The sequence below is a fragment of the Mustela putorius genome, unplaced genomic scaffold, assembly GCF_011764305.1.
Source record: "Mustela putorius furo isolate JIRA1106 unplaced genomic scaffold, ASM1176430v1.1 tig00000275_pilon_pilon_pilon, whole genome shotgun sequence".
NCBI classification, from domain to species: domain Eukaryota; kingdom Metazoa; phylum Chordata; class Mammalia; order Carnivora; family Mustelidae; genus Mustela; species Mustela putorius.
The window spans coordinates 13427182-13454543 of record NW_025421341.1 but is presented as its reverse complement, the minus strand read 5'-3'; the positions used below and the strand labels follow the sequence as shown (position 1 = coordinate 13454543).

Sequence of the window (27362 nt, the reverse complement as noted above, 5' to 3'; positions counted from 1 at the left end):
GGGAGAGAGAGCAGCAGGCTCCCCGCTGAGCAGGGAGCCCAACAAAGGGCTTGATCCCAGGGTCCTGGGATCATGACCTGATCTGAAGGCAGAAGTTTAACCATCTGAGCCACCTAGGAACCCCTAATGTCAAATACTCTAATAAGTAGCCTAGCATTAAGAATGCTGGGTAAACTTTTATTTAGAAATAGTACTCACTGACTAAATTATACCTTTCCCAAAGATTTACATCAATCATAGTATTAATTCAAAACAGATGGAACTACTCTGTAAATTAGCACAGCTATTTCTCCATTTGTACAATGCCAAAAGAAATACTGTAATTCATCCCACCTTTAAAAAAAAAATTTCTCTTAACTCCACATCCCCTTGGGACATTCCCTCCTTCACTATAGCACAACTTCCATCTCCAATTCTTCTTCTTCCATTTAGGGAATCCAAAATGGTGCAGCCACTTTGGAAGACAGTTTGACAACTTCTTATGAAACTAATCATACTCCTCTACCTATGATCCAGCAATCATACTCCTTGGTATTTATGCAAAGGAACTGAATGCATGACCACATGAAAACCTGCACACAAACCTTTATAGTAGCCTTATTCATATTGCCAAAACTTGGAAATAACTAAAATATCTTCCAGTAGGTAAGTGGATAAATTGTGGTATATCGAGACAATGGAATATTATTTAATGCTGAAAAAAAGAGTTATCAAGCCATAAAAAGACATGGAGGAACCTTAAATGAATATTACTAAGTGAAAGAAACAAATCTGAAAAGGCTGCATTCTGAATGAGTCCAACTATAAAACATTCTAGAAAAGGGAAAATTATGCAGATAGTAAAAAGGTCAGTGGCTATGCCACGGGTTGGGTGGGAGTGAGAAATGAATAAAGCGAGCACAGAGAATTTTTAAAGATTTTATTTATTTATTGAATTTTTTACTTGAGAGAGAGAGGGTGAGCACAAGCAGGGAAAAGGGAGGGGGCAAGCTGACTCCACACTGAGCACAGAGACCCCATACCCTGAGATCATGACCTGAGCCAAAATCAAGAGTCAGATGCTTAACTGAAGGCCAGACAGGCACCCCAGAGCAGAGAATTTTTAAGGCAGTGAAACTACAGTTTACTACAACACTGGACATCACATCATTATACATCTGTCCCAAACACAGAATATACATCACCAAGAGTGAACCCTAACGTAAATTATGGACTTTGGGTGATAATGTATCAATGCAAAGTGATAATATGTTAACAGCTGTTCATCAACTGTAACAAATATACCACTATGATACAGGGTACTGACCATGGAGGAGGTTATGAGGGTAGGGGGTATATATGAAGTTTCTGTACTCCCTACTCAATTTTGCTATTAGCCTAAAACTGCTCTAAAAAAATGAAGTTTATTAATTAAAAAAGGGTAAAAGATCCTGATGTCTGCAACCTATTCTCAAAAAATGTCTATTATATAAATAAAAACAAAGCAAATGGGAAAATGTAAATTAGTGAACCTTAATAGAGAATATATTAAATTTATTACTCTTGCAACTTTTTACAAATTTGAAATATTTTCAAAATAATTTTAAAAGTGTTTTAAAAATTCACTTCTCTAGTAGCTTCCCATTTCACCCAGAGTAAATGACAAAGGCCTAAAATTAACTATAAGAATATTCTACTCCAGGTACACAGGACCTCTTGTTACTCTTTGCCAGCTATATTCCTTCTAGGAATTCGCTATTTTCTGTTTTCTTGGCACACCCTTCTATTAAATGTTCACATGGCTCATTCCCTCATATCCTCAGGCCTTTGCTCAAATGTCACCTTCCCGGTTAGATCTTCCCTGACTACACAATTTTAAAATGTCAATCTCTACCCATATGCCTTATTGCTTTTTTGAGCATTAAATTTTGACTGTTTGATTCACTGCTGTATTACACAGAGCTGGTTTCTAGGTACTTAATAATACTTGTAGAAAGAACAGAAAGTATGTTAAACCAAGGTCATTCAGATCTCTAGTTCTTCAGGTTAAGAACTACTTAGTCACCACTTAAACTTGTAAAAAGGAAAGCATTTCTCAGTGAAGAGGTGTGAACATCAGTAAGATCTAGTATGTTGAAAAAGGAGGAGGAAGTGTGCAGGTGTAGAATGATTACAGGGAACAATTTCAAGGAATTTGGCTAAGAAGAAAAGAAATAATTGAGAATATAGGAAAAGAGAGATGAACCATAAAGAAGAAATTTTTGTTTGTTTTTAATAGGGGATCTGAGTTTGTTTAAATGCTAATGGTGAGGAGTCAGCAATGAAAGGTAGAAGGTACAAACATCAACAGGATAATTAATAAAAAATGAAAAAGGATGGGATCCAGAATACAAATGGAGAATTAGCCTGGATAAGAGGTAGAAAAAAAAAAAGATGAGCTCTAAACGTAATCAGGTTGGTAAATGGCGGTAAGAGTTGAGGAAGTGCCTATTTGTTAGCTGCCCTCTTGGCTCTACAATAGACAATAAGGCTATCTGCTGAGCTAGGAGAAAGCCAGTGGAGATCTGAAGCCAGCAGAGAATACTGGAAAAGAGACACTGAAAAGAATGCAAGCCAGAGCTGACTAGCAAATGGAAAAACAATACTTTAATTCAGATTTTAGAGCTAAGAAAGTGGAACAATCAATCCCACCCCATTTTTATCTGTTTGCTCTTCTCATTGCCATGAAAGAAAGAAAAATCAAATACAGAACATGGAGTTTTCATTTGGCAGCTTACCTATTTCGAGCAGGAGATTTCCCAGCATCCTCCTGAACAGATACAAGTCTTGTCGAAAGAGGAGTATTTGAAGGGTCTGGATGAATCAAACTACAAAGAAACAGAAAAATACTGAGATGATTTGGGACAGTAACAAGCAAATCCACTTTCAGTGAAGTGCTTTAACATTTAAAAGCTGATTGTTTTCCCCTACAATAATAATATTAGGGGTTAGTTTTGTTTTCTTCTTTTAATTAAGATAGAAACTATAGTTTTTATATTAACTACATCAACTGCCAAAAGGCTGGTAGCTTATTAAGTATACAGTGAGTCCTTAAAATAATAATGCCGGTTGGATGGGTACTTACAGAACTCCTACATCCATCATATACAAAATTGAAATGATTTTGGGGAGAAACCCTGAGTTCAAATATTTTATTCTCAGTCCCCTTAGCCCACTGGAATAGCACCGCAGAGTCAGACGTATGTCCAAGTGCAGGCTCTCCTTCTTTCTAGCTTTTGACCTTGGGTCCACTAGTTATCTCTCTAAACCTCACCTTCTACATCTATCAAAAGGAGAAAGTGGTGCCTATCCAAGAGATACGATAACTAAAAGAGAATGAACATGAAACAACTGCCACACTACTCTACCTCTGACATCTATCCTACATCTCTCAAGAAGATTTCAAATCTAGTTTATTAAAAGACACTTGCCAATTCTGGGCTCACGCAATAGGGCCAGCCACAACTAAAAGGGATTACTAACTAAAGTGAGAAAGGAGTGAGAATCCCTATACTTTTTTACTGTTCTATTAAATGTAAAATCAATTTTTAAAATTTATAAAAGACACGTAATTGATAAAGAATTATGACACCACAAATAACAATGTACCATCAGTACTGACTCTGAAATGCGTGTTATTTCCTTACCCAATCCCATTCCCCTCTGGGAGACTATTTTCAATGAAACGACTATTATCAATTTTATACTTATCATTCCCTCCCTTCTCTTTAAGTTTACCACATCTGTATACCTAGACAGTGTGTTTGTTTTATGTATTTTTGAACATCATAAATAATCATTGTACACCTCTGTGACTTTCTTTTCTGCTCCACGTTATGTCCCTAAGAGTCATATATGTAGAATGCAGCTATAATTCGTTCTTGACTTCTATTTAAATTAGTTGCCTATTACTTCCTCACACTTTTAAGGGTGATTGATAAAACAACTTATCAGAAAAGGGTTAATTAAAACTCTAAGCCCTTTCATATGGCTAGATTTAGTATTATACATAAGAATATAACTTAGCTTAAAAAAAAAAATCAGAAACTGATGAATCTAGGATTCTAATTCAAACAATTCCGTGTAACTACCAAGAGTTAGAAACATCCTTCACCAGCAGGCAACTGGAAGTAGCAGATTTAAACCTATGGAAAAACATGAAATGTTCCTTAGGGAGGAAAAAAGATCTAATTTCATATACAAATTTTTTTTAAGATTTTATTTATTTATTTGACACAGAGAGACACTACGAGAGAGGGAACACAAGCAGGAGAAGTGAGAGAGGGAGAAGCAGACTTCCCGCTGAGCAGGGACCCCACTGCAGGGCCAATCCCAGGACCCTGGGATCATGACCTGAGCCAAAGCAGACTCCCAATGACTGAACCACCCAGACACCCCTCATTTACAAATATTATGAATACAAAATTTATGGGCATTTTCCTTCTCTATGAAGGCTACATTAGAAATTATTCATCTCAATAACTTCTGTTTCCTTTTTAACAAATCTCAAGATATATACCATACACTGTTCTTGGTGCCAGCAGGTAGAACAGTGAACAAGAACAATATAAATATAAAGTCTCTCCTCTTTACAGCTTAGGTTCTAATTAGTCAATATAATTACTACCCATAAACATTCCAAAGAATAAGGAGGAGAATATATAGAAAATAATTCAAAGAAGATAAAAATAAACTGAAGGCAGCCTCAGGTCACAAGACTATCTGTATTTCTCAAACATAAATAAAATTGTACTTAAGTGATAGTACCTTTGCCAGGCAAAATCATCCTCTAGAAATATGTTGCGGCTAGCTTTTCTACTTCCAACAGGTGTTCGAGGTTCACTTGGATCCAGTACAGACACAGAGGAAGCAGAATCAGAAAGAGCATTCAAGTCTTCCCCAATGGAATTACTGTCTGTGGAATGAGCATAACTTAAAGCTATCTTTCTACAGTATGTACAAGCTCGGAGGTCCCCTAGGAAGGAAAACAAAACAAGAAAATGAACTTAAAAAATAATGATAACAGGTTACTTAACAAAACACATTAAGTCCTTGGGTTAATAGTTTTTCAGGTAACAGGAAAATGTCTTCTACTACTAAAGACTACTAAAAAAGATGTTTTCACAATGCAAATAATTTTGGGTTCATTTATATATTTTAAAAACCATCATTGTGATAAATTCATCCATTCATTCAAATAACCTCAAAATTTATTAATGAGTTAAGAAAATAGCACCCAATGATACTAAAAAAAAACTCTTTAAGAGTATTTTTCAAAAAAATAAACTTTTCAAGGTTCTAAAAATGAAATAATGGACAGTAAGTTCAAGAAAAAAACTGTTTCGAATAGAGTAAATAAAGCAATACAAAGAGAAACAACATGTTTTCCCTGGGTAAGGAGGAAAATGTCCTGCAAGTGTCTGTTGTGAAACCCTGAGAGCAGCCTCCACAAGGGGGCACCATCTCAGAAACAAACAAATAACAAAATGGGCTTACAGACCCTGTGAAGTAGCTGGGGAACTGTTAAGAAATTGCTCTGGTGAAAGCTGAGTTGGCAACGAAATGTTCTTCAGAGGACAAACAACAAGGTTATTTAATACTTTTCATATGTTGTCATTTAAGGTCACAGCCCAGCCCAAACAGAAGTTTTCATTTCCATCCTATTTTTCTGTAAAAGCTATTTGTTTGAGTCTGTAAGTTTACTGTACTAAAAAAAAAAAAGGTCAGATAATTGAACTTTACAAACACATGTTATTTAACAATTCCACCTTAATTTTTTTTTTACAATTAACATTAGAAAACTGATGGGACTTGAACAAAAGATTTCTTTTTTAAATTTATTTTAGAAGGCCAGAATTTATTGAGAAAACATTCAGAACGAGGGGGAAAAAATGAACTCAAAAAATTTCATCAGTTAGTAATAAGATTTTAATCAATACTAGAGTTTGAATTATTGAAAGGGAATTACTAATTTTTAAAAGAAACAATTTCAGATTTTATTACATTCTTAAAGGCAACTGTACTGTTTTTACCATAATTACAACCAAGTATAATTATGTTAAATAGTTTTAGGGGGGTTTTCCATGTTAAGACTATGTAGTCCTCAGTTTCGTTACATTATGTTCTATGTAGTCCTCAGTTTTGTTACATTATGCATAGATTTTACACAAAATTAAGTATCACTTGTTGCATTACTTATTTCTGATGCCACAATTCAACAGATGAAATATACTAAAACTAAAGAAAACTATATCCACTTCAATCAGGACCAAAAAAAGTAAATCTGGTCTGGGGTAAATAAGAGTGTTTGGACAAATCACCACCAGCCAAGAGAAGTAGAACTACAGTAAGGAAGTGAAATGACATCCTGCAGAAAGGTCTCTAAGTTCCCACAATAAAGGCTTGGTTTGTTTCTCACTATAAAGAAATTTCCCTTTACCAGGCAGCTATTAGAATGCAGATGGTCAGAACTCAGCCAAGCCTGAACTAAAAAGTTTTCATATCATGAAGAAATTTCATCAGCAAGTGTCTGCTGAACAGATGCTTAATTATGTGATTGTATAACAAAGGCTGAGGAGACACAGCTCTGCCACCAAAGACCTTGGTCCACTGAGGTGAAAGACACACATATAATTAAAAAGTTGCCTGATGGATGTAGAGATATTAATGCTACTACCACCAATAACTGCTTAATATGCATTCAACCCTTTCCATGTGCCATACATTATTCTAAGTACTTTACATTTATTCGAGGCTACATTGTACAAGTGCCCAACATGTATTATTCCATTTGCAATGGTTAATTTTATGTGTCAACTTAGAGAGACTAGTTGGTTGGCCAAACAGTAATCTCCTTGTTACTGTGAAGGGTTTTGATTAATGTATGATTAACATATACAATCTGTTGACTTTAAGTAAATTACCCTCCATAAAGTAGGTGGCCCTCATATCTTAGAATATTTTTGTCAAATTAGCAGGTACAATGAGGCTGACTGATTGCTCCTAATTTTACTAGACAAAGTGGGGAGGGAGGCAGGAAGGATGACCTCAGGAATTCAAATTCCCAGCTGTACAAACTACCTGGAAGTTTCTCTGTCTTCCCCGAGAGAAATCATTATCTCCTGTAGCCACAGAGCTAAAACTCAAACTAAGAGTTTCATCCTGCAAGTGGCTGAATCACAACACACATAGAATACTTAATCTTGCAGTATGACTGCTGTGAAAATGAGGGCACTGATTAGAAAGGAATGGAATCCTGAAAAGTAGAATGGAGATCTATGGAAAGATCCTGATGAAGCTGGGGAATGAAGCCCTGAAAAATTCTGCTGAGTCTTCTTTACCTTTCTTAGCCTTTGCAATCTGTCAGAGGAGATTAACCCTGATTTGCCTGAGAAATCCAAAATGGCCTGAGTTTTCTACCTTGCAAGACACTGCTTATTCTCCTCAGGACCCACTCCCACTACCCTCTTTGCTTCTAGAGCTATAACAAGACTCAAGTCCCAGCAAGCCCTGAAAGGTAAGGTATAGTGTGACCCATGAGAAGGTGAACTAACATTTTTCCAACTCATATGGACAGAAACCCAGGGAATAGGTATGCAAATGGATATCAAAGATATAGGAGATACAGTGGAGATATATCAAAGATACAGTAGAAAGAACATAAAGTAGGACCCAGCTGAATTTACTGATATGAGCCCACTAAATAGAGATTATGAATTGAAAACCATAGCATGAGAGTAAAGAGGGCTCTAACAGTCTTGTTGGTTGACTGGCTGAAACATGGGACCAAAAGTGGCCTATACTTTAAGAGGCTGAAAGGCCAGAACTAACCTGGTGTATTATGAAGGAAGGGATCCAAAGAATTAGGGATATTAAATGTTAAGAAAGGATTTATCAAGTAACACTTGCTTACTCACCCCAGCAGGATCTAGAACATATACCTCTCATGACCATGAGAAATAAATTTGTGAGGGGAACCCCAAGATCCTTGTAGAGCTTTGTGGTCACTCTTCTCTGTAGGTCAGAAATTACAGTTGGCGGGGGGCTGGGGGGGTGCCTGGGTGGCTCAGTGGGTTAAAGCCTCTGCCTTTGGCTCAGGTCATGATCCCGGGGTCCTGGGATCGAGCCCCGTGTCAGGCTCTCTGCTCAGCGGGGAGCCCGCTTCCCCCTCTCTCTCTCTGCCTGCCTCTCTGCCTACTTGTGATTTCTGTCAAATAAATAAAATCTTAAAAAAAAAAAAAGAAAAGAAATTACAGTGGGAACTGCTTCCACTGAATTGAAAAACCTAAATGCAATGGAGACCATTAGATTCTAGAGTGGCACACGCAGAATGGTGGCACTTAATCACCAATGACAAGGTGGGCACGGATACTATAATAGACAGTGGAGTCAACACAGGATTCAGAATAGTCTGATTTGTAGCGACCATGGCATTGATCATAGTACTCCCAAAAGTGAAGTCAATGGGCAGTCTACTAAATTTTTACTAGATTTGTATAAGACAAACTCCAGAACAAGTGGACAGTAGTCTAACTTAAATCAAAAACAGTCATGACCTCCCAATTAATTCTCAGAATTGAGCCATTTACAGACCCAGAATTCCTTGAATGAAGCAGGGAGGCTAGGTCCCCTTGAGAAAAACCTCATTACACACTGCCAAAAATTTAACACTGTTAATATATGTACCACCCTTCCCCAAAGGGTGACTGCATTAAGAAAAAGGTAACAGTCAAACCTTTGGTGGATTACTGGACTTGGCTCTCATTTCAGGAGACCCAAAATTTTATTATAGTCTACCAGTCAGGAGAGGGACTTATAGAGGTCAGGTGATGAATAGATTTTAGCTCAGATCCATCTTCTGGTGGGTTGAGTGGTTACTCTGTGGTTATTCCTCAGTTCTAAAAACACACAGTTGGAATAAACATACTCAGTAAATGGAAGAATCCCTACATTAGTTCTCTGACCTGTGCAGTGAGAGCTATTATTGTAGTTCTGGCCTCCAGAACTTTGAGAAAATAAATTTCTGTTGTTGTAAGCTGCTCAGTTTGTAATATTTTGCTATGGCAGCCCTGAGAAACTAACACGACAATCATATTAACAAGACAGGATTTTATCCTAAGGGTAACGGGAGCTCTGAATGAGTTTTAGGCAGGTAATATCCCAATATGATCAAATTAGCATTTAACAAAGAATAATAACCAGAGTATGGAAAAGGATCTAGAAGTAGGGAAAAACTAAAGGTAAAAAATTCCTCTAAAGGTTGCAGCCAAAATCCTGATGAAAGATAATTGAGCTCTGAACTCTAGCAGCTGGGGGGCAGGGGGAGTGAGTAAGGCTAAGAGGAAGATTTGCACGGCAACAAAAATAATTTGAGAGATGCAAAGAGTCTTCTCCTTTTGGTAACTTCTGCCCACCTCCCACTCCCAAAGCACTGTGTAAATCCACATACCATTGTTTGGTATTTTCTGCTTCAACAAATAATTTAAATAATTTAACATTTCCATACTGATAAATTTACGAAAAAATATGAATAAGATGCAGTTTGCTAAGCAAGGTGTCCTATAACTCAAGGATGATCTGCATTTTATAAAATGAAAATTCTCATAGTAATATATATTAGTAATCTATCCTAACCACCTTGTCTAATAAATATTATTGCTCCTGTGGTTTTTGCTAGCATCTATGACACACTATCTTTTACTCTATTTATGAACCTCTCCATCTACTTTATTATTCGACTGTAAAGTCCTTTAAAGCAAAGCTGTATCACCCCCACTTTTGTGTTCCTCATGTCCCACACACAAAACCCAAAATAAAAATTGGCTTCACAACGGTCCTGTATTATAACTATTTTATAGTTATGACCTTTAAAAACTGCAAAACTGTCAATAAAGTGCATTTACCTGTATAGCCCATAAATTTTCCAGGGATTTCTTGATTACAGCAACGACTGCAAAAAATCTGCCCACACAGTCGGCAATGGTGTCTGCGCCTGAAGGTTGTAAATTTCTCACTACAGTCATAGCATTCTTTACATTGGCTGTCTGGCATCCAGTATTGCTTCAGGTCGCTATCCTGTAACAGTAACAATATGTGAAACTGAAAATATGAAAAGATGCAATGAAAAGTGCAATGCTAATCAATATCCTACAAGGTTTCTTCTGCAGAAATTGACATCTTATTTCAAGAATTCATATGGGAATGGAAAAGATCAAAATCACCTTGGGCCTTAAAATAACCTTGAACAAGGCTTAAGTTGAAGGACTTACATTACTGTCCATCAAGACTTATTCTAAAACTATAGTAATTTAAATAGAAAATTCATTCAAGGATAGGAAAAGAAATGGAACTATAGAACAGAAAAGAGAGCCCGGCACACCCTCACACACGTATATGAACTTATGACAAGATTTATAATGCAATCAGTGAAGCATGGTCTTTTCCAAAAAAGCAAAAACAAAACAAAATAAAACAAACAAAAAAAATGGTATTTGGTCCAATTAGACCTCTGTGAGAAAAAAAAAAGCTTGACCCCAAAACTTCCCATGAATTATAAAGTTTCTTGAAGAAACCATGAAAGACCATCTGAGCTAAATAAATACTTCTTCAACCGAAAAGTACTAACTTAAAACAAAAAACACTTACCATAAAGGGCAGAAAAATGATAAATTAAAGTTAAGAATTTGTATTAAAAATGTGTTCATAACTGGAGGAACTACTAGCTGAACATTCTTTCAAGTCGAGTAGCATTATGCCATTTTTAGTGAGTATGGCATAAGCCCCATATAAGTATTTAATAAAAATCTTCTAAACCCCCTAGAGAGTACCTGGCTTTTCCCCTCCATGATTTCCTTGAGGCGTTTTAATACGGTGCTGAGGCTTCGAAGCTGAACAGCTGTACGAGGGTCATGACCTCCAAAGGTAGGTTCTGCTTTCCTTCTCGTGTCTGAATCAGATTTACCAAAAAAAAAAAAAAGAAAGAAAGAAAAGGCAACCTTGTTATTAGTCTCTAATATCTATGCAAAATAAGGTATATATGTGATGCACAGTGCCTTTATGTTCTCCCAGCCACTGACATGGATTGAGAGTTAAACTAGTTTTTATAAAGATAAGCGGCTGTTGGAAGTATTTATTACCATGTAAAACACTGCTTCACAAGCAAGTAAGGGCTACCTAAGAAAAGCACTAAGACCACTGATGGCTTTGAGGCCTCAGACAGACACATTGCTCAGAAGGGCCCAAAATTCATTATGATTTACTGGGCTCTTTGTTCCCAAATCATCATAAATACCTGCTAAAATTTTAGAAGAAAAAGCAATCCCTGTGAGTTGACCTAGCTTAGTGTCTACAGCCAAACAGTAAGCAACAGTTCAGTTCAGTCTACAGACCAAGTACCTAAAGCCTCATGAAGCAGATGATCAGAAAAGAGTTTAATAACCACATCCCCAAAGACTGAGAGAGCTCAGAATATCCAGGGCGGTGATTTACCCACAATTCGCTTCACCAAGATCTAAACAGATTAAAAACACCAAAGAATTGCTAGAACTCCAGTCCCACCCTTTCCTGCCACCTTCTTGACCCTGCATCTCCAAACTGAAAGACATCACTTACACTTTTAATAGCAATACCGAAGCCAGTCCTATCAATAGTAAACCAAATTCAGCTTCATGGACAAAATGCATACACCCACAAAAACTATGATATTATTTCCTTATTTTAGAGTAAGATTACGACTGAAGTTTCCTGGCTCTGGCTGTTACAAAGCTTAAGAATGAAGGGAGGTGGCTTGATAAAAGGGATGAAAATCTCTATTAGTTTAATCTCATTAACAAATAACTTATGGAAATCAAGATGGAAGATACCCGGACTCAAGTCTTTCTCAAACTCACCGCTAGATTTGTTTTAAATGTTCTTTGTTTGGGTTGGGTGGCACAGAAAGGATTACCAAGAAACGAGTGGTTGTTCTCTGAATCTAAATTGACAAAGAACTTCCCAAGACAACTGAATAACACAAATAATTATCAAAAGTGCACCTATGTTAGAAAACTTTAAAAACTTTTTCTATAGTCAAATGCTAATTTCAGCAGACACCTCAGATGTGTTGTTACTGGAATACAACATGCAAGCATTAGAATGACCAAATTCTCCTTGAGTATCACAAAATAAAGGAAGTGTCCATAATTCATAAGGTAAAAAGAGAGGCAGATGAAGCTGTTAGACTGCAACGGCTGTGCTCCCCTGCAGGGACAACCCCTTGCATTTAGCTATTTAGAAGCATAAGAGAGTACTAATGGCATCACTCAACAGAAAAGGAAACACAAGCCTTTGCTGGAACCAAAAGAATCACACATGAAGGTGAAAGAGACCTGAGAGGAAATCTGGTCTAGCACTCTGCCCTAAATAACCTTAGATGCTTCTGTTGTAAAACGGATATTACATAATGAAATGATGTTCCTAAAGTCACAGGGCTAATAAATTGTGGAATTACAGCCTTGCAGTAGAAAAAGGAACTTGATTGGTCAAACAGTCCCAGGCTTCCGAAGCTTAAATGTAAATGTCTCTAGCAGCTAAGGCAAAAAGAATCAAAGAATCAAAGGGACTCGATAAAAGACAGTTAGGAGTGGTAAGGATTGCAGCAAATTAGACATTACAAGCTCTACCCAGTGATTTTTTTTTTGAATTTTATTTATTTATTTGAGAGAGAGAGAGAGAGAGAGAGTGCACATGAGCAGGGGGGAGGAGGAGAGGGAGAGGGAGAAGCAGCTCCCACTGAGCAGAGAGCCCAACTTGGGGCTCTCAATCCCAGGACCCTGGGATCGTGACCTTAGCCAAAGGCAGAGGATTAACCAATTGAGCCAACCAGGCACCCCTACCTAGTGATATTTAAATTCAAGTTTATCAAAACACCAAGGCAAGGTGTGATAGGCTGTCAGTTTGTAATCCCTAAGAGCCTCTAGTCCAACTCCTAAATTTGACAAATAAGGAAATTCTATGCTTAATTCAGCATAGGACATAGTCAGATCCCTCAACAAAAACAACAGTGTGGCCACAGGTCAGGTTTAAAAGCAAAAGAGTTTACTGAGCTTAAAGGATAGGTGGGGATGGTCTCTTCCTTCCCACAATCTGGGGTAGAAGAAGAGCTCCTCTCTCCCTCTCCCCCTTCCCACCTTCTGGGTCTTCCTTCCAAAATGGCTGATGGAACCCAGGCTGAGGCTCATTGCCCTAAGAAACGTGCACAAGCCCCACTCCAGTCCTCAGGTTCCATACCGAGTCTCAGCTGGCCGTAAGATATCCTCCCGCCAACCATCATTACCTGTGCCTGCCTACTTTTCACTCAAGGATCTCATGAGGAAGCTGGCCAGACAAGATAGGATATGGTGTCGAGGGACACTTGACTTCCAATGCTGCCCCCTCCTCCTCTCTTAGGCCACCTCTCACTGCCTTTCTTCTATCACCTTTAGCTGGGCAAACCACTGTGCTGAGTTCAATACTCTAACAGAAATAAAACATAAAACAACTCATTTGTTTTGTCTCTCGATTCAGGCACTGACCCCCAGTCTATACTCATCAGAAGAGCATGAAAATGAAGGAGATGACTATAGTAGACCAGGACAGAGAACAAACAGGCAAGAGCTCAGCTCATCCAGCCACAAGGACAGTCTGCACCCCAACAAGGACAGAATGCCAAGAGCAAGTGGCAGCCCGCTAACGGAGGTGACAGAGTTCTGCAGCCAGAGTCATGCGCACCACATTATACTAGCCATCCCAAGAACAGATGCAGAATTCCTTCACAAAGTTGAAACTAACCTGTGTTCTGGGGATGTTGCAAACTGTTCTCTTCTGAAACCCAAGCAAGTAATTAATCAAAAAACAGTCAAGAGATCTGTGCTTGGCCTAAGTTAAAATTTAATAAAGCGCTTAGGAATTTTTTTTAGGTATCAACAAATTCTTTCACTACCAAGGCAATAGTGTCATTAATTCTGAAGAGCACCTGACTATTCCAAAACGGTAGAAAAGTTAAGTCAATAAACAACCTGAAAAACACAATGACTGGAAAAATCCAACACATGAGAGAGATGAAATGAGAAGCACCGTCTCACCTAATACTGCTGAAGATCGTCGCTGGAGTTCCTCATTAAGCTGTTTTTTATAAGGTGTAGGTGACCTCACAGACTGTGTTCTTGAAGGAAGCTGAGGGCTGGCCCAACTTCCAGCTAGAGGCTGCTGCTCTCCCTGGACCCCTTCTGCGCGTTCTGTAACAAAGGAAAGCTTGGCATTATTTGAAAAAGTAAAACTCAAGAGTTCAGCAAAGAGGATGAAATTGTTCAGAAAACAATGTAACTACATATTACTTGCATAATTAAAAATTAAGTTTAAAAAAAAAGAAATTCAAAGAAAGTGACAAAATTACAAGCTGATATACCCTTGGCATATGTGATCCCCAGTTTGTTTTACATTTCATTAGAAATATTGTGAGCATATTAAAGGAAATAGAATACAAGCTTTACATGACTGCAGAGAATTTTTTTGATCGGTTTTGTTTATGGGGTAGATACCATACACTATTAAAATAGTGCAACAGTAAGCAGATAGTAGGGGCTCAATAAACATTTGCTGAATAAGAAGATTATTATTTTATGACGAGTAAATATAATGTTGTATCCCGGATGAGATCCTAGAATAGAAAAAGGATTTGAGGTAGAAACTGAACAAGTATGATTAAAACACATACTTTAGTTTACAACAATGCATCAATGATGGTTCATGAATATAATACAGTATAATAAATACACTATACTAACGTAAGATGATAATAGGGAAAGCTGGGTGTGGGAGTATATGAGAACTCTGTACTAGCTTCCCAATTTTTCCATAAATCTATAAGTAAATAGTAAGATTTTTTAAAAGTCATTATCTTGGGGCACCTGGGTGGCTCAGTGGGTTAAGCCTCTGCCTTCGGCTCAGGTCATGGTCTCAGGGTCCTGGGATCGAGCCTCTCTGTTCAGCAGAGAGCCTGCTTCCCCCTCTCTCTCTGCCTGCCTCTCTGCCTACTTGTGATCTCTGTCTGTTAAATAAATAAAAAATATTCTTTTAAAAAAAGTCATTATCTTAAAAGTGGACTAAGAAGACGTTTTATACAGCTTTAAATATGACTACTATTAAAAGTCAGTTAATACTACTAAAATTTCTCCTGAATTCATTTAATAATTAACTCTCAAATTCCTTACAAGAGGGATTACTTTCTACTGCATATCAAATAATACAGACAAATAGAAAGCGAAGATACAGGCCATATTTTTAAAAATTTTTTTCTAGGTAAAAAATGTATTACTTGAAAAGAGCTCATTTAAAAAGTACCTTTTCACTTCCACTGATGGAATGGACAAGTTATGGGGATGAAAGGCACAACACAGGGAACATAGTCAATGGTATATAAGAGCATTGCATGGTGACAGAGGGAAGCTCCACTTGGAGCACAGCACCACGTATAGACTTGTCCAATCACTGTGCTGTACACCGGAAACTAAAGCAACACTATGTTGTCAGCTACACTTCAGTGAAAAAAAATAAAAATAAGGAAGACCCCAAACAAAGGAGATTCTATAAAATACCTGGCATGTTATCTACTAAAATGTCAACCTCACAAAAGACTAAGAATAGGAGACTAAAAACAGATGAAAACCAAATGCAAAATGTGACCCTGAACTGGATCCTGGAAGCGAAGTTTTCTTTTGGGAACACTTCATTTGTGTGGAATACAGACTGTTCATTACATAAAAGTACTGCATCGATACTGAATTTCCTGAAATATATAAGTAAAAAGTATCTATTCTCTTGATATCATTACATTTATAACTTAATCTAATGGGTTTAAGGCAACAGGCATAACAGTTTAAATTTTGGAAATAGAAGAACCTTTCCTCCCATATGCTGATTCTTCTAGTTTTATGGATCTAATTACAATCTTTTTGTCTATTAACCCTTAAAAGAACAAAGTCCATTCTGTGAATTTAAGAAAGTTGAAATATATTAAGAAAGGGAAAAAAAGGCTAACTTCAAAAAGGGACCTCTTTTTAACATTTAGCTTTCAATTCAGATCTTTAGTTACCAATAATTAGTAAGATTGCAGGGAAAACTCTAGCTTTCTCTTCATAAGCAATAAACCCCAGTGACCTATGGCTAAAGCTATCTCCTTGTTGATATTTCACATCCTTGCAAAGACACAGCATGAAAGCTGAACAAGAGAATTTCGGAAAATCAAAACTGCAGCTTCTCTGATCCTTAAGAATAATGCTTACCTTTGGGACGCCTGGGTGGCTCAGTTGGTTAAGAATAATGCTTACCTTTGTTAAATCGAAAGAGATTGACGAAAGAACTATACGCTGATTTAAAAGGAGGTTCGTCCTGATCAGGAGTCAAAGGCTTAAAGTGTGTGAGATGAGAAGGACTAGTAGGAGACCGCGGCAAATCATTAGCAGAGTCCACTGCTGGGGAAGCCTTATCATCTGTGGCCATCTCATGAGTCTAAAACACAAAAGATAGGAGTTCCTAAGGAAGCTCAAAAGTCGAAACAGCAGCCCTAAATCTCTGGAAATCTGACTCTGAAAACTCAGACCTCTGAAAACCAAAGAGTAAATAAATCTAGTTCAGCGTTATATTGCAAATTAAGGCTTAGAAACACTGCAGTCTTGATCATAAAGGTCTCAATCACATGAAACTATGATTATATAGCCAATCTAACTGCCTACATTGTTATTCAATCTACAGAAAACATCGAAATCATTAACAATTTGGAGGTAAATATAAATGTGAGCAGGAAAAAAAACAAAAAAAGCATTTTGACATAATTTATATCTTTTTCATTTTAGGATTTCTCTTTTTAAAGACAGATACTCAATACCGGGGAAAACAGGTTTTACACAAGTATATTAATTCCTCACAATTTTTTGAACTTATTTCAATTTTTTCTTTTAAAAAAATGCAAATCAGGGGCACCTGGGTAGCCATCAGTTACGCGTCTGACTCCTGATTTCAGCTCAGATCATGATCTCAGGGTTTATGAGATGGAACTGGAGCCCAGTTATATGGGCTCTGAGCTCAGCAAGGAGTCGGAGTCTGCTTGAGATTCTCTGTCCCTCTGCCCCTCCATCAGCTCACATGTGGGCGTGCTTTCTCTCACTCTCTAAAGTAAATAAATCTTTTTTAAAAATTGGAAAAATAAAAAATGTAAAACATAAATATTCCCAAGATGCAACAGTCAACCCTTAAGGATACTTGTGTATAACCTCAAAAATTATATATTTCTATAATATGTAATTATATATTATATATATAATATATATAACCTCAAGCCATGCCTTATCAGTTCAAAAACTATACAAATCAACAAGCTGTTCCTAGCATCTCTTCTTCTAGGCACATGAACCTGGTTCTTCTCCTTTTAAGAGTAAACTCATATAGACATTAAAATGAAGATCTTAAAGGGCTTTTTCCCAAAAACTAAAAATCATAGTTCAACTGAAGTAGGAAAGGTAACCACATCAACAGATGGAGGTTACAGAAAAACACGAGTGTCTATTTCCTGCCATATTAATACTTCAAATAAATGAGAACCATAAACTACACATAACTTTAGTCATTAAAGTTCTATAGTTTGTCAACTAATTTATGTTCTACTATGAGGACATCATACTCTTTCAAATGCTTTTCACTTTCAAAATCATATCTACCATCTTGTTTTATTTTTGCAAAAATCCTGGAGAGAGCACAGAGCTGGACTTATTACTACATTTCTTTCTTTTTTTTTTTTTTTAAAGATTTTATTTATTTATCAGAGAGAGTGGAGAGAGAGCGAGCACAGAGCACAGGCAGACAGAATGGCAGGCAGAGGCAGAGGGAGAAGCAGGCTCCCTGCTGAGCAAGGAGCCCGACGTGGAGCCCGACGTGGGACTCGATCCCAGGACGCTGGGATCATGACCTGAGCCGAAGGCAGCTGCTTAACCAACTGAGCCACCCAGGTGTCCCTTATTACTACATTTCATCTTGGAGGCAAGCAATGTACACTAAACCTAAACACCTTTCTTGAGGGTCACTGAGCTAGTCAGTGATAGAACTGTAAGTAGACCCCAAAGTTTCATTCTAGAATTCCTCTTTAGATCAAAATTATTTTTGTAGGGGCGCCTGGGTGGCTCAGTGGGTTAAGCCTCTGCCTTCGGCTCAGGTCATGATCCCAGGGTTCTGGGATCGATTCCCGAATCGGGCTCTCTGCCTAGCAGGGAGCCTGCTTCCCCTTCTCTCTCTGCCTGCCTTTCTGCCTACTTGTGATCGCGTGCCCGCTCTCTCTCTCTCTCTGTGTCAAATAAGTAAATAAAATATTTTTTTTAATTATTTTTGTAGCTCTTCACATACTTCCAATTCTGGCCTAACTGAATTCTAACTACTCAAGACATTGCCTGATTAATAATTAATTAATTAAACAAAGCAGAAATTAAACCATGGACTTGAACATGATTTGGCAATAACTGTTTATTGGTACGGTGGCGGAGGGGGAAGGAGGAAGAAAAAGTGGAAGGAGTGTTGACGAAGAGCAGACAGAGAGATGGAGGAGAGAGAGGAAAGTAGAGGAAGGTGGAGGAAGGAAGGAAGAGAAGGAAGGAAGGAAGGAAGGTTGGGAGCCCGCAGAGTGAGGGAGGGGCTGGAGGGAGGAAGAAGAAAGGAAGGAGAGGGAGAGAGGAGGCCTCTAATACCATCCACTATTGGGGAGAGTAGTCAACAATCCATATTCCAGCATAAAGGATTTTGAAGCAAGCTGCTGACTGAAGAAATGTAAACTCAAAAAGAGGGGGAATGGGGGAAAAAAGGAAAGAAAAAAAAAAGCACTAAGGAAAAGGGATTATGTGATTACAGGAACACTCAGGCCTGGGAAAACAGTCTACATTCTACTTTGACAGAAATAATGTCAGAAGCAGAGTTAGCAATCTGAATAAAGAATCTCAGCATTACTTCAGAGGGTCACCCACATACAAAACTAATTAATCAGCTTTGGAAATATGAGGATAAAAATTACCATGACAACACTCAGCAACTATAATCTCTGAAACATAAACACAGTCACACAGTTCATCTCAAAAATTCCATAAGGACACCAGGATCTTGAAAAAACTTATAATTCTTACTCTGAAAGCTTAAAAACTGTCTGTGATATAAACCAGGAGTCTTTGCTAAGTGATAGGCAATTAGAAATATTAACCTAGGGGCACCTGGGTGGCTCAGTGGGTTAAGCCACTGCCTTCGGCTCAGGTCATGATCTCAGGGTCCTGGGATCGGGTCCCGCATCAGGCTCTCTGCTTGGCAGGGAGCCTGCTTCCTCCTCTCTCTCTACCTGCCTCTCTGCCTATTTGTGATCTCTCTCTGTCAAATAAATAAATAAAATCTTAAAAAAAAAAAGAAAGAAAGAAAGAAATATTAACCTACTCTTCCAAATGCCAGTACTCTGCCTCTTCTCATTTGAAGGCTCCTAGTATATACAGACCCACCACCCGTTATCTCGGTGATTAAGCCAATAGGAAAGCTAATAAGGTATTAAACAAGCCCGATCTACTAGCCAATTTCAAAATAAAGCAGATGAAAAAACCCAAGTTGTATCAGCTGAATCATTCCTACATACAGCTTTTAAAAATACTTAAAATGTACCCAAAATAATACAAGTCAGCTGAACACCAGAAATGTCAGTTTCCAACAACAAAGGGTTTTTCTGTTCAATTTTTCATCAACATGCCAAGAAAAATACTAAAGCAAGACCACAACATGATCCATATTACTCTTCCCAAAAAGAAGAAAAAGGGAGCACTCAGGGAAAGAAAAGGGGACTGTAGTTTGGCTCCACAGAAGACTTCACCTGCCCAGTGTTTCCCAAATCCAACCAAACAAAAACAAACAAACAAAACCAACCCAAAATGAAAACCAAGGTTATTTTTGAATCCTGATGGGATTCTGGAGTGGCAGAAAACCAGATTCAAATAAGTGAGAAATAAGAGAGCGCCACACCCGACCCACTACCTCTACCGTCAGCAGGTACTCATTATAAGAGAGGATGCACTGAATCCACACCTGATCATTTAGCATATCCCTACACACTTCCGATAAACCTAAGTAACTTGCTTTATACAGACTTCTAGCACTTCTCATATTTCTCGAGTATGTTAAAAATCATAACCACTCTATTGGAACAGCAGACTCTTAATTCCCTAAAAATACCCATCACATTTCATCCTCACCCTTCTGTTGGGAATATTCTAAGCAAAGGGCAAATACTAACTGGGAAATCAAGCCTCCTCCTCACACCCGGGTAGAAACGGAACGGACTCGAAGAGCAGAAGCAATCATTTAAGGACGTAGATACGTATCGGAAAAGCCACTATTGGTGTCGTGTTCTGTAGCTCAGGAACTTTCTTCTTCAGTCTACGGCGGCAACTGACAGGAGGAGGAACTGGACTGTGCACCTCCAAAACAAGCTCGGGGACCCGGGACAGGAGACGGGCAAGGGAACTGCAAATGTTTCCGAGGAAACCGCTTCAAGAACAGCCGCACCCGGCTCCCTTCCCCGCTCGCCAGAGAAGGGGCAACCGGGGAATCAGGGAGCCGGCTCGCCCCGGGCGCGGGCTCTCCGCCCTTCGGTGCCCTGCCTCGGCCGCAAGCCGGCCTCCCGACACGGTTGGGAAACGCCAGCTCTCGCCCTCACTTCAGCCTTCCCCTCCGCTCTGGCCCCGGAGCTCCTCACACCGGCCTTCTTCCCCGCTCTCAGCGCCAGCCGGCCGCGCGACAGGCCGCCTCTTGCCAGCGCCTCCCGCCCCGGCCCCGCCGGCCACCCTCCACCCCAGTCGCCGCTTCACCCCGTCCAGGCGCAGGAAGCCAGCTCCGGAGCGCAGCGACGGGGATACTCGGGCCGCCGGCGGTTGCTGCAGGAAGCAAAGCCACTTACATGGTTGATGCGGTTTCTCGCTTCCCCCGAAGGCTCCGCCCCCTGTTCCTCCTCCTCTCCAATCCGCAACTCTCCCGGGCGCCGGCTCCGCCCCCTCCTTCCCAGCCGCGCCACGTTAGGATCAGACGGCCAGGCAAAAGGAGTCGAGCTCAAATAGAGTCGTCTTGGGCAATTTGACTGATTAGGCCGGCTCAGCCTTCCCAGAGGAAGCCAAGGCGACTGCGCGCGTGAGCATCACGCGTGCGGGGTCACCGGACGGGTGCTGTCTGGGCCGCCGCAGTTACCGTATGTGTTCGATGATGAGGGCTCTCGCAAGATGTTACCGCGCTCCGCGTCCGCAGGGACTGACATTCACGAGAGCGCAGACCGGTGTCACGCTTAAGTGACGGGCAACAACTGGCCCTGTGACCGTAAACAAATTACTAAGTTCTTCGGGCTCCTGCCCTCAACTCTACAATGCGGCTGATAACAACACCCACTGCACAGACAGCGTCTGAAAATAAAGTAAAACATTTCACTGAAAGCTTCTGGCACAGTGCCTTACCCCAGAGTACGCGATGTGAGCCCCAGAGCTAGTCTTCTCGTTCAAGCTTTTGTGTTGCACCAAGACTGAGTGCAAAGAAAATTACCAAGCCTCGTCTTGCCCACCCTGGCTACCGTTAGCCCATCTTTTTGTACTGCTGTGAGAAAACGTGCCCAAACCTGCTGACCCCAATTGTGGGGCTTGGCAGGGGCGGTCAGAATAGAAACCCAAAGTGAGGGGCTATTTTAATTAAATTCGTCAAGCCCTTTGCTCAAGAGTTTTGGCAAATCCCTACCCAGTTTTCCTCGAGTTAGCCTTCTCGGCTATGGAGAGCAGCACCGAAACCGGACAGCTGATACCAGTACAAGGAAATCCCTACCACCCTCAGGGGGGCCCTCAGTAATCTCCCTAAGAGTCGTCAGCTTCCTCTTTGATTTCTCAACTACTATCCCACATCACACCCTTCCTCCTGCCCCATTACCTTGACTATCATTCTCAGCAGAGAATCTCACCTACCTGAGTGAGAAAGTTGGGATTATTGGTTGTGACCTCTAACAAACCCTTCGTTGAAGCACGGACTTATGGTACTTACTGAGTCTATTATTGTTAGGATGGTACTATGCTTATATTCTTCCATCAGGTATCACTTGCATTTGTACTCAAAATAGCTTTTCCTTTTCTTTTTTTATATTGATTCCCAATATTCAATTAATTAAATAAGGAGACCATTAGACTGAGATAGTTCTAATGTCTTAGTAGCCTTCATAAGCAAACCCAAACCTAAGCCTGTAATACCTCAAGCTTATGAATTTGAAACCTAAGGCTAACCAATCACAAACAACCACCTAGGCTTTACAAACACAGCAACTGCCTAAGCTGTAATCTATCAAACAATTTCCTTGTTTTGCTTTTGCTTCTTCTCTATAAAAGTCTTTCCCCTGGGTGCCTGGATGGCTCCTCGGGTTAAGCAACTGCCTTCCCGGAGGGTCACTCAGTAGGGAGTTTGCTTCTCCCTCTGACCCTCCCTGCTCTTGTGCGCACATTCTCTTGCAAATAAATAAAGAAAATATTTTTTAAAAATAAGTAAATAAATAAAAGTCTTTCCCCTAGCTCCTGTCCCTGTAATGTTTCCAATAATTTCGTGTTTGGAAATGCTCAATTCCTGCTCAAATAAGCTCTTAAAAATTCCTGCTCAGGGGCGCCTGGGTGGCTCAGTGGGTTGGGCCGCTGCCTTCGGCTCGGGTCGTGGTCTCGGGGTCCTGGGATCGAGTCCCACGTTGGGCTCTCTGCTCAGCGGGGAGCCCGCTTCCTCCTCCCTCTCTGCCTGCCTCTCTGCCTGCTTGTGGTCTCTCTCTGTCGGATAAATAGAATCTTAAAAAAAAAAAAAAAAAATTCCTGCTCAAATAAGCTCTTAAAAATTGTAATATGCCTCAGTTTATTTTTAACAGTAGTAGTACAGACTAATGATTTTTTTTACAGTATGGTATAATTCATTACTGTACCACTCTTTTTGATAGTCAAGTTTTCTCTGATTTGCCCAGGGAGAGCCCCTTCAAGCAGATTCCATGTACATTTGACATGCCTTTCTCACTTTCTGAGCACTTCCTTACCTTCTCACCCAATAAAATACACCAGACTCATACTTAATTATCCTTGCTCCAGGTCTAGAATTAGTAGTTCTGTAAGGATCCCTTTAATAGAGAACACAAAGATGTTTTTAAAAATCATGAAAGTCAGTTCTGTCTAGAAAGTCATGAAATTGACACTCTCATACACTGCATGTGAAAACAAACATAAATAGGTATGTCCTCCTAGAAAATTATCCAATGGGTCTAATAAGTGCCTTAAAAATGTTTATGTTCCTTCATCCAACGATTGCAAGTCAACAGTCGTGCCTAAGGAACTGTTTCTAGTGCAAAGTAGAATGTAGTGAAATATGTTTTTCACAGTTATTTAAAACAGTAATAAAAATAAAAAGGAAACAAATTTCTAATGAAATCAATCTGAAAGCAATACAATCAAATGATGGACAATTATGCAGTCATTAAAAATTATGCTAAGGCTTGCTTTATAGTGCACGATTCTTCATTTCATGGCCAATCATCTTAAGAGTTATGTTCCTTTTCCCCACTTCCCATTCAAACGCCAATCCTCTCGACTATGGCTTCATTCAGAATCATTCTGATAGAATTATTCTTCTTAAGGTGCATTTGCCAAAATTATTTTCAGGCTTTGTCTTCCTTGCCTTCTCTGTAGTACCTTCTCTTTTTTAGAAACTTTCTCTTTGGTTCCCATCAGCCTGTGCTGATTTTTCTACTACCTCCCTGACAATCCTTGCCATTCTCTTTTGAGGACTACTTTCCCTCCACCCATCTGTTAAAGATGTGAAGTATTCTACAGAGTTCTCACTGAGGTTAACTTTTCTTCTTATGGTATACTTCTAGATTATGACCTCATAAATTCCATGGCTTCCACTACTATCAATACATGCTTTTATTAGTTTGCTAGGGCTCCCATAACAAAATGTCACAGACTGGGTCGCCTAAACCACAGAAATTTACTTGTCACAGTTCTGGAGGCTGAAGTCCAGATCAAGGTGCCTGCTGGGTTATTTCATCCTGAGGCCTCTGTCTCTGGGTTGCAAATAAATGGCCACGCTCTTGCAGCCTCTTCACACGTTCATCCCTCTGTGTGTGCACATCCTGTGTGTCCAAATTTCTTCTTCTTCTAAAGACACTAGTCAGATTGGATTAGGGACCACCAATATGACTTCATTGAATCTTAATTACATCTTTAAAGGCCCTATCTCCAAACACAGTCACATTCTGATTTATAGCAGGGTTAGAGCTACAATAGATGAATTTGGGGGAAAGAAGGACACACAATTTAGCCCATAACAATACTAAAGATTCTCAGATTTCTCTCTTTAGCCCAGATACCCCTTCTGAAATCATGTGGCTTACTGCTTCCTTAACACTATATCTTGCTGTCCCATAGGCATCTCAAATTTAACAAACCTTACACTTAACTCTTTATCTTGGCCATCAAACCTGTGACTCTATCTATATCATTTCTTTGTTGAAGGGCAACATGTCACCCAAACCCCAAGCCCAGAAATTACCTGCAATGTTCTTCCTCCTATAATCTTCATGGCCAGTAATTTTCAATGAAGTGAATTTCCACAAGGTAGAATAACTGTTCATTCTACTTCACTTTTTAGATCATCAAAATGAAAACACAAATACCTTGAAGTATTTATGAGAATCCCCTATTATCTAGATGAGGGTCTCATAACCAAATACAGACAGAAATTTCACAGCCCATGTTTCTATTTGTGCTTACAACAGGATATAGAACCAGCTAATATTAAAATATTCAGATTTTTATTGTCCAAATGAAAACCAAATGATGTCAAGGCATGCAATATAAACCAAACAGAAAAATGGTATACTAAATGAACCCTCACATGACACCCAGAATAGCAAGCTAAGTTCAAAAGAACAAGAGTCTGAGCAGTGAGCTTCATATTCACATTTCAAGCAGTAACTTAAGTTCAGCCAAACATCATTTGTTACATTTAACTAATGTTGTTAATAGGTAATGTATAATTTTATAGTTTTATTTCTCATCATTTTATCTATAAATTTATTTTTTAGTTGTATAAGAGCTAACAGCATAAGGAGCATATATCTAGTTTATGCATCTTATAATGAGTCAATTCTAGGGATCTATAAAAATAATGTTTTCAATGAAAAAGGAGTTCCTACATTACTGGCTTAAGAAACAGTTTTGAGGGTGCCTGGGTGGCTCAGTCAGTTACGCCTCTGCCTTCAGCTCAGGTCAAGGTCCCAAGATCAAGTCCAATGTCCAGCCCCATGTCCAGCCCAATGTCCAGCCCCACATCCAGCCCTATGTCAGTCTCCCTGCTTAGTAGAGAGCCAGCTTCTCCCTCTCCAGACTCCCTGTGCTTGTGTTCCCTCTCTCACTATCTCTCTGTTATACATAAATAAAATCTTTTTAAAAGTCATTTTAAAAAACCTACTGTTTTAAGATGCTGAGACTCCCATATGCTACCTTGCCTCCCATGTCTGCTCAGAGCCAAATTTGCAGCCCAGCCTTAGCAGTGTTTAGGATTTGATGGAATACGTTTTGTGATTAAATTCACCTTCATTCTGTATAATTTCCTATATTTATTCTGTCTTCTCCTCACATATTTCAATGTATTTTATCATGCTATATTGTATATATCTTGAAAGCTGTCCTCAATCTTTCTCAAGCAAGAATGAATATACTTTTAGTAGTAGGCAAGGGGTGACAAATAATGTGAACCTGATATAAAATGGAGTAAATTTACATCTCAGGTAACTTTGGATCTCAGATTCTAGATGAAAATACAAGCTTATACTCTTCTATAATCATTTCCACAAGAATAAATGGAGGTAACTGCTACTTTCCATTAATCTACCTTAAAAAATCAACAAGTGAGGGGCGCCTCGGTGGCTCAGTGGGTTAAGCCTCTGCCTTAGGCTCAGGTCAAGATCCCAGGGTCCTGGGATCCAGCCCCCCACGGGAGCCTCCTTCCTCCTCTCTCTCTCTCTGGCTGCCTCTCTGCCTGCTTGTGATCTCTCTCTGTCAAATAAATAAAATTTTAAATAAAAAAAAAAAATCAACAAGTGTAGGGCACCTGGCTGGCTCACTGATACAGCATAGGACTCTTGATTTCCAGTTTTGAGTTAATGTCCCACCTTGGATGCAGAGATTACTTAAAAACAACATCTTAAAAAAAAAATCAACAAGTGAGATGCTACAGTCTTTCTTCTTACTTTTCTCTTGGGAAAAAGACCAGTGCCCTCTAGTGTCCAAAATGTGCCTCGTGTAGTGCCAGTCACACCCTTTTATCTTCCAAGAGTAATTGTAGTAATCCGATGCTACAGAAAATTTTAAAAAATAAATTTTGGCACATCGAATCTGGATAGCAATATACAAGCATTACTACAAATAGCCGTCTAAAATACTCCTCCCCCATGTTTTCAAGAGTAAGGAATAAACAAGTTCCCTGCAGGAGGCAAAAAAAAAAAAAAAAATATATATATATATATATATATATATATATATATATATATTTTATATATATATATATATATATTTATATATATATATATATATATATATTTTTTTTTTTTTTTTTTTGCTTTACTGTTTTCTTAAGGTTTCACATCTTTATTCCGGCTTCACTGGGATCCACACAATAATCTCCTATCTTTATCTTCTATTGCGAATGACAATTGGGTTTACTTATAGAATGTACTTGGTAGTGATTAGAATGACAGGTACGGAAGTTCTGAAGACGTCGTCGGTGGTGGTGGCGGAAATTATTTACCGTGGATTCCTGCCTGTGTAACTCTGTAACCCTCTGCATTCTCGCTGCACCGAGAAGCCCCGAAAACCACCTCAAGTTCCCTAGCCCCCGCCCGCACTCTTCCTTCAGCCAAGCTCCGTCCTTGTCCGCCTTTACAGAAGACCTGGAAACTCTGCGGGGCCCTAAGCGGCGTGGGTCTTAGAGAACCAGCCTGGAGCACCCCGGTCCGGAGCCTGCAGGTGGCATTCACGTTCTTCCGCCGCACGCAGCCGAAGCCCGGTCCAGGGGGCGCCGCAGCCCCTCGCTTCCCGCGAGAACGGAGAACCCGGCTGCGATTTCAGCCCCGAAGTTCCGGGACCGGTCCCCGCCCCTCGGCTCCGCCCACTCCCTTGTAGTCGGCGTGCGGTGATTGGCGGCGTGGAGGGGGTGGAGCTCCGGGAGGTGGGCTGAGGGGGCGGGCTTGGGAGGGGACAAAAGCGTGG

At 39.5% G+C, this 27362-nt stretch overlaps 1 protein-coding gene across 6 annotated transcripts in view; it reads right to left on the bottom strand.

Annotated features, from left to right (window-relative positions):
• Nucleotides 1-21094, bottom strand: part of PIKFYVE (phosphoinositide kinase, FYVE-type zinc finger containing) — a 78633-nt gene extending 57539 nt beyond the window's left edge. For 2 of the 6 annotated variants that reach the window (XM_004764280.3, XM_045078668.1), the window contains exons 1-7: nucleotides 20336-20986; nucleotides 16362-16542; nucleotides 14118-14270; nucleotides 10845-10963; nucleotides 9921-10092; nucleotides 4786-4993; nucleotides 2757-2846 (exon numbers count right to left, since the gene is read on the bottom strand). In XM_004764280.3, coding sequence (XP_004764337.1) covers nucleotides 2757-2846; nucleotides 4786-4993; nucleotides 9921-10092; nucleotides 10845-10963; nucleotides 14118-14270; nucleotides 16362-16533 — 914 coding nt within the window. In that variant the 5' untranslated portion in view covers nucleotides 16534-16542; nucleotides 20336-20986. The other 4 variants (XM_004764279.3, XM_004764278.3, XM_004764277.3 and 1 more) reach the window with 4 other exon arrangements.
• Between the last annotated feature and the right edge of the window lie 6268 nt (nucleotides 21095-27362).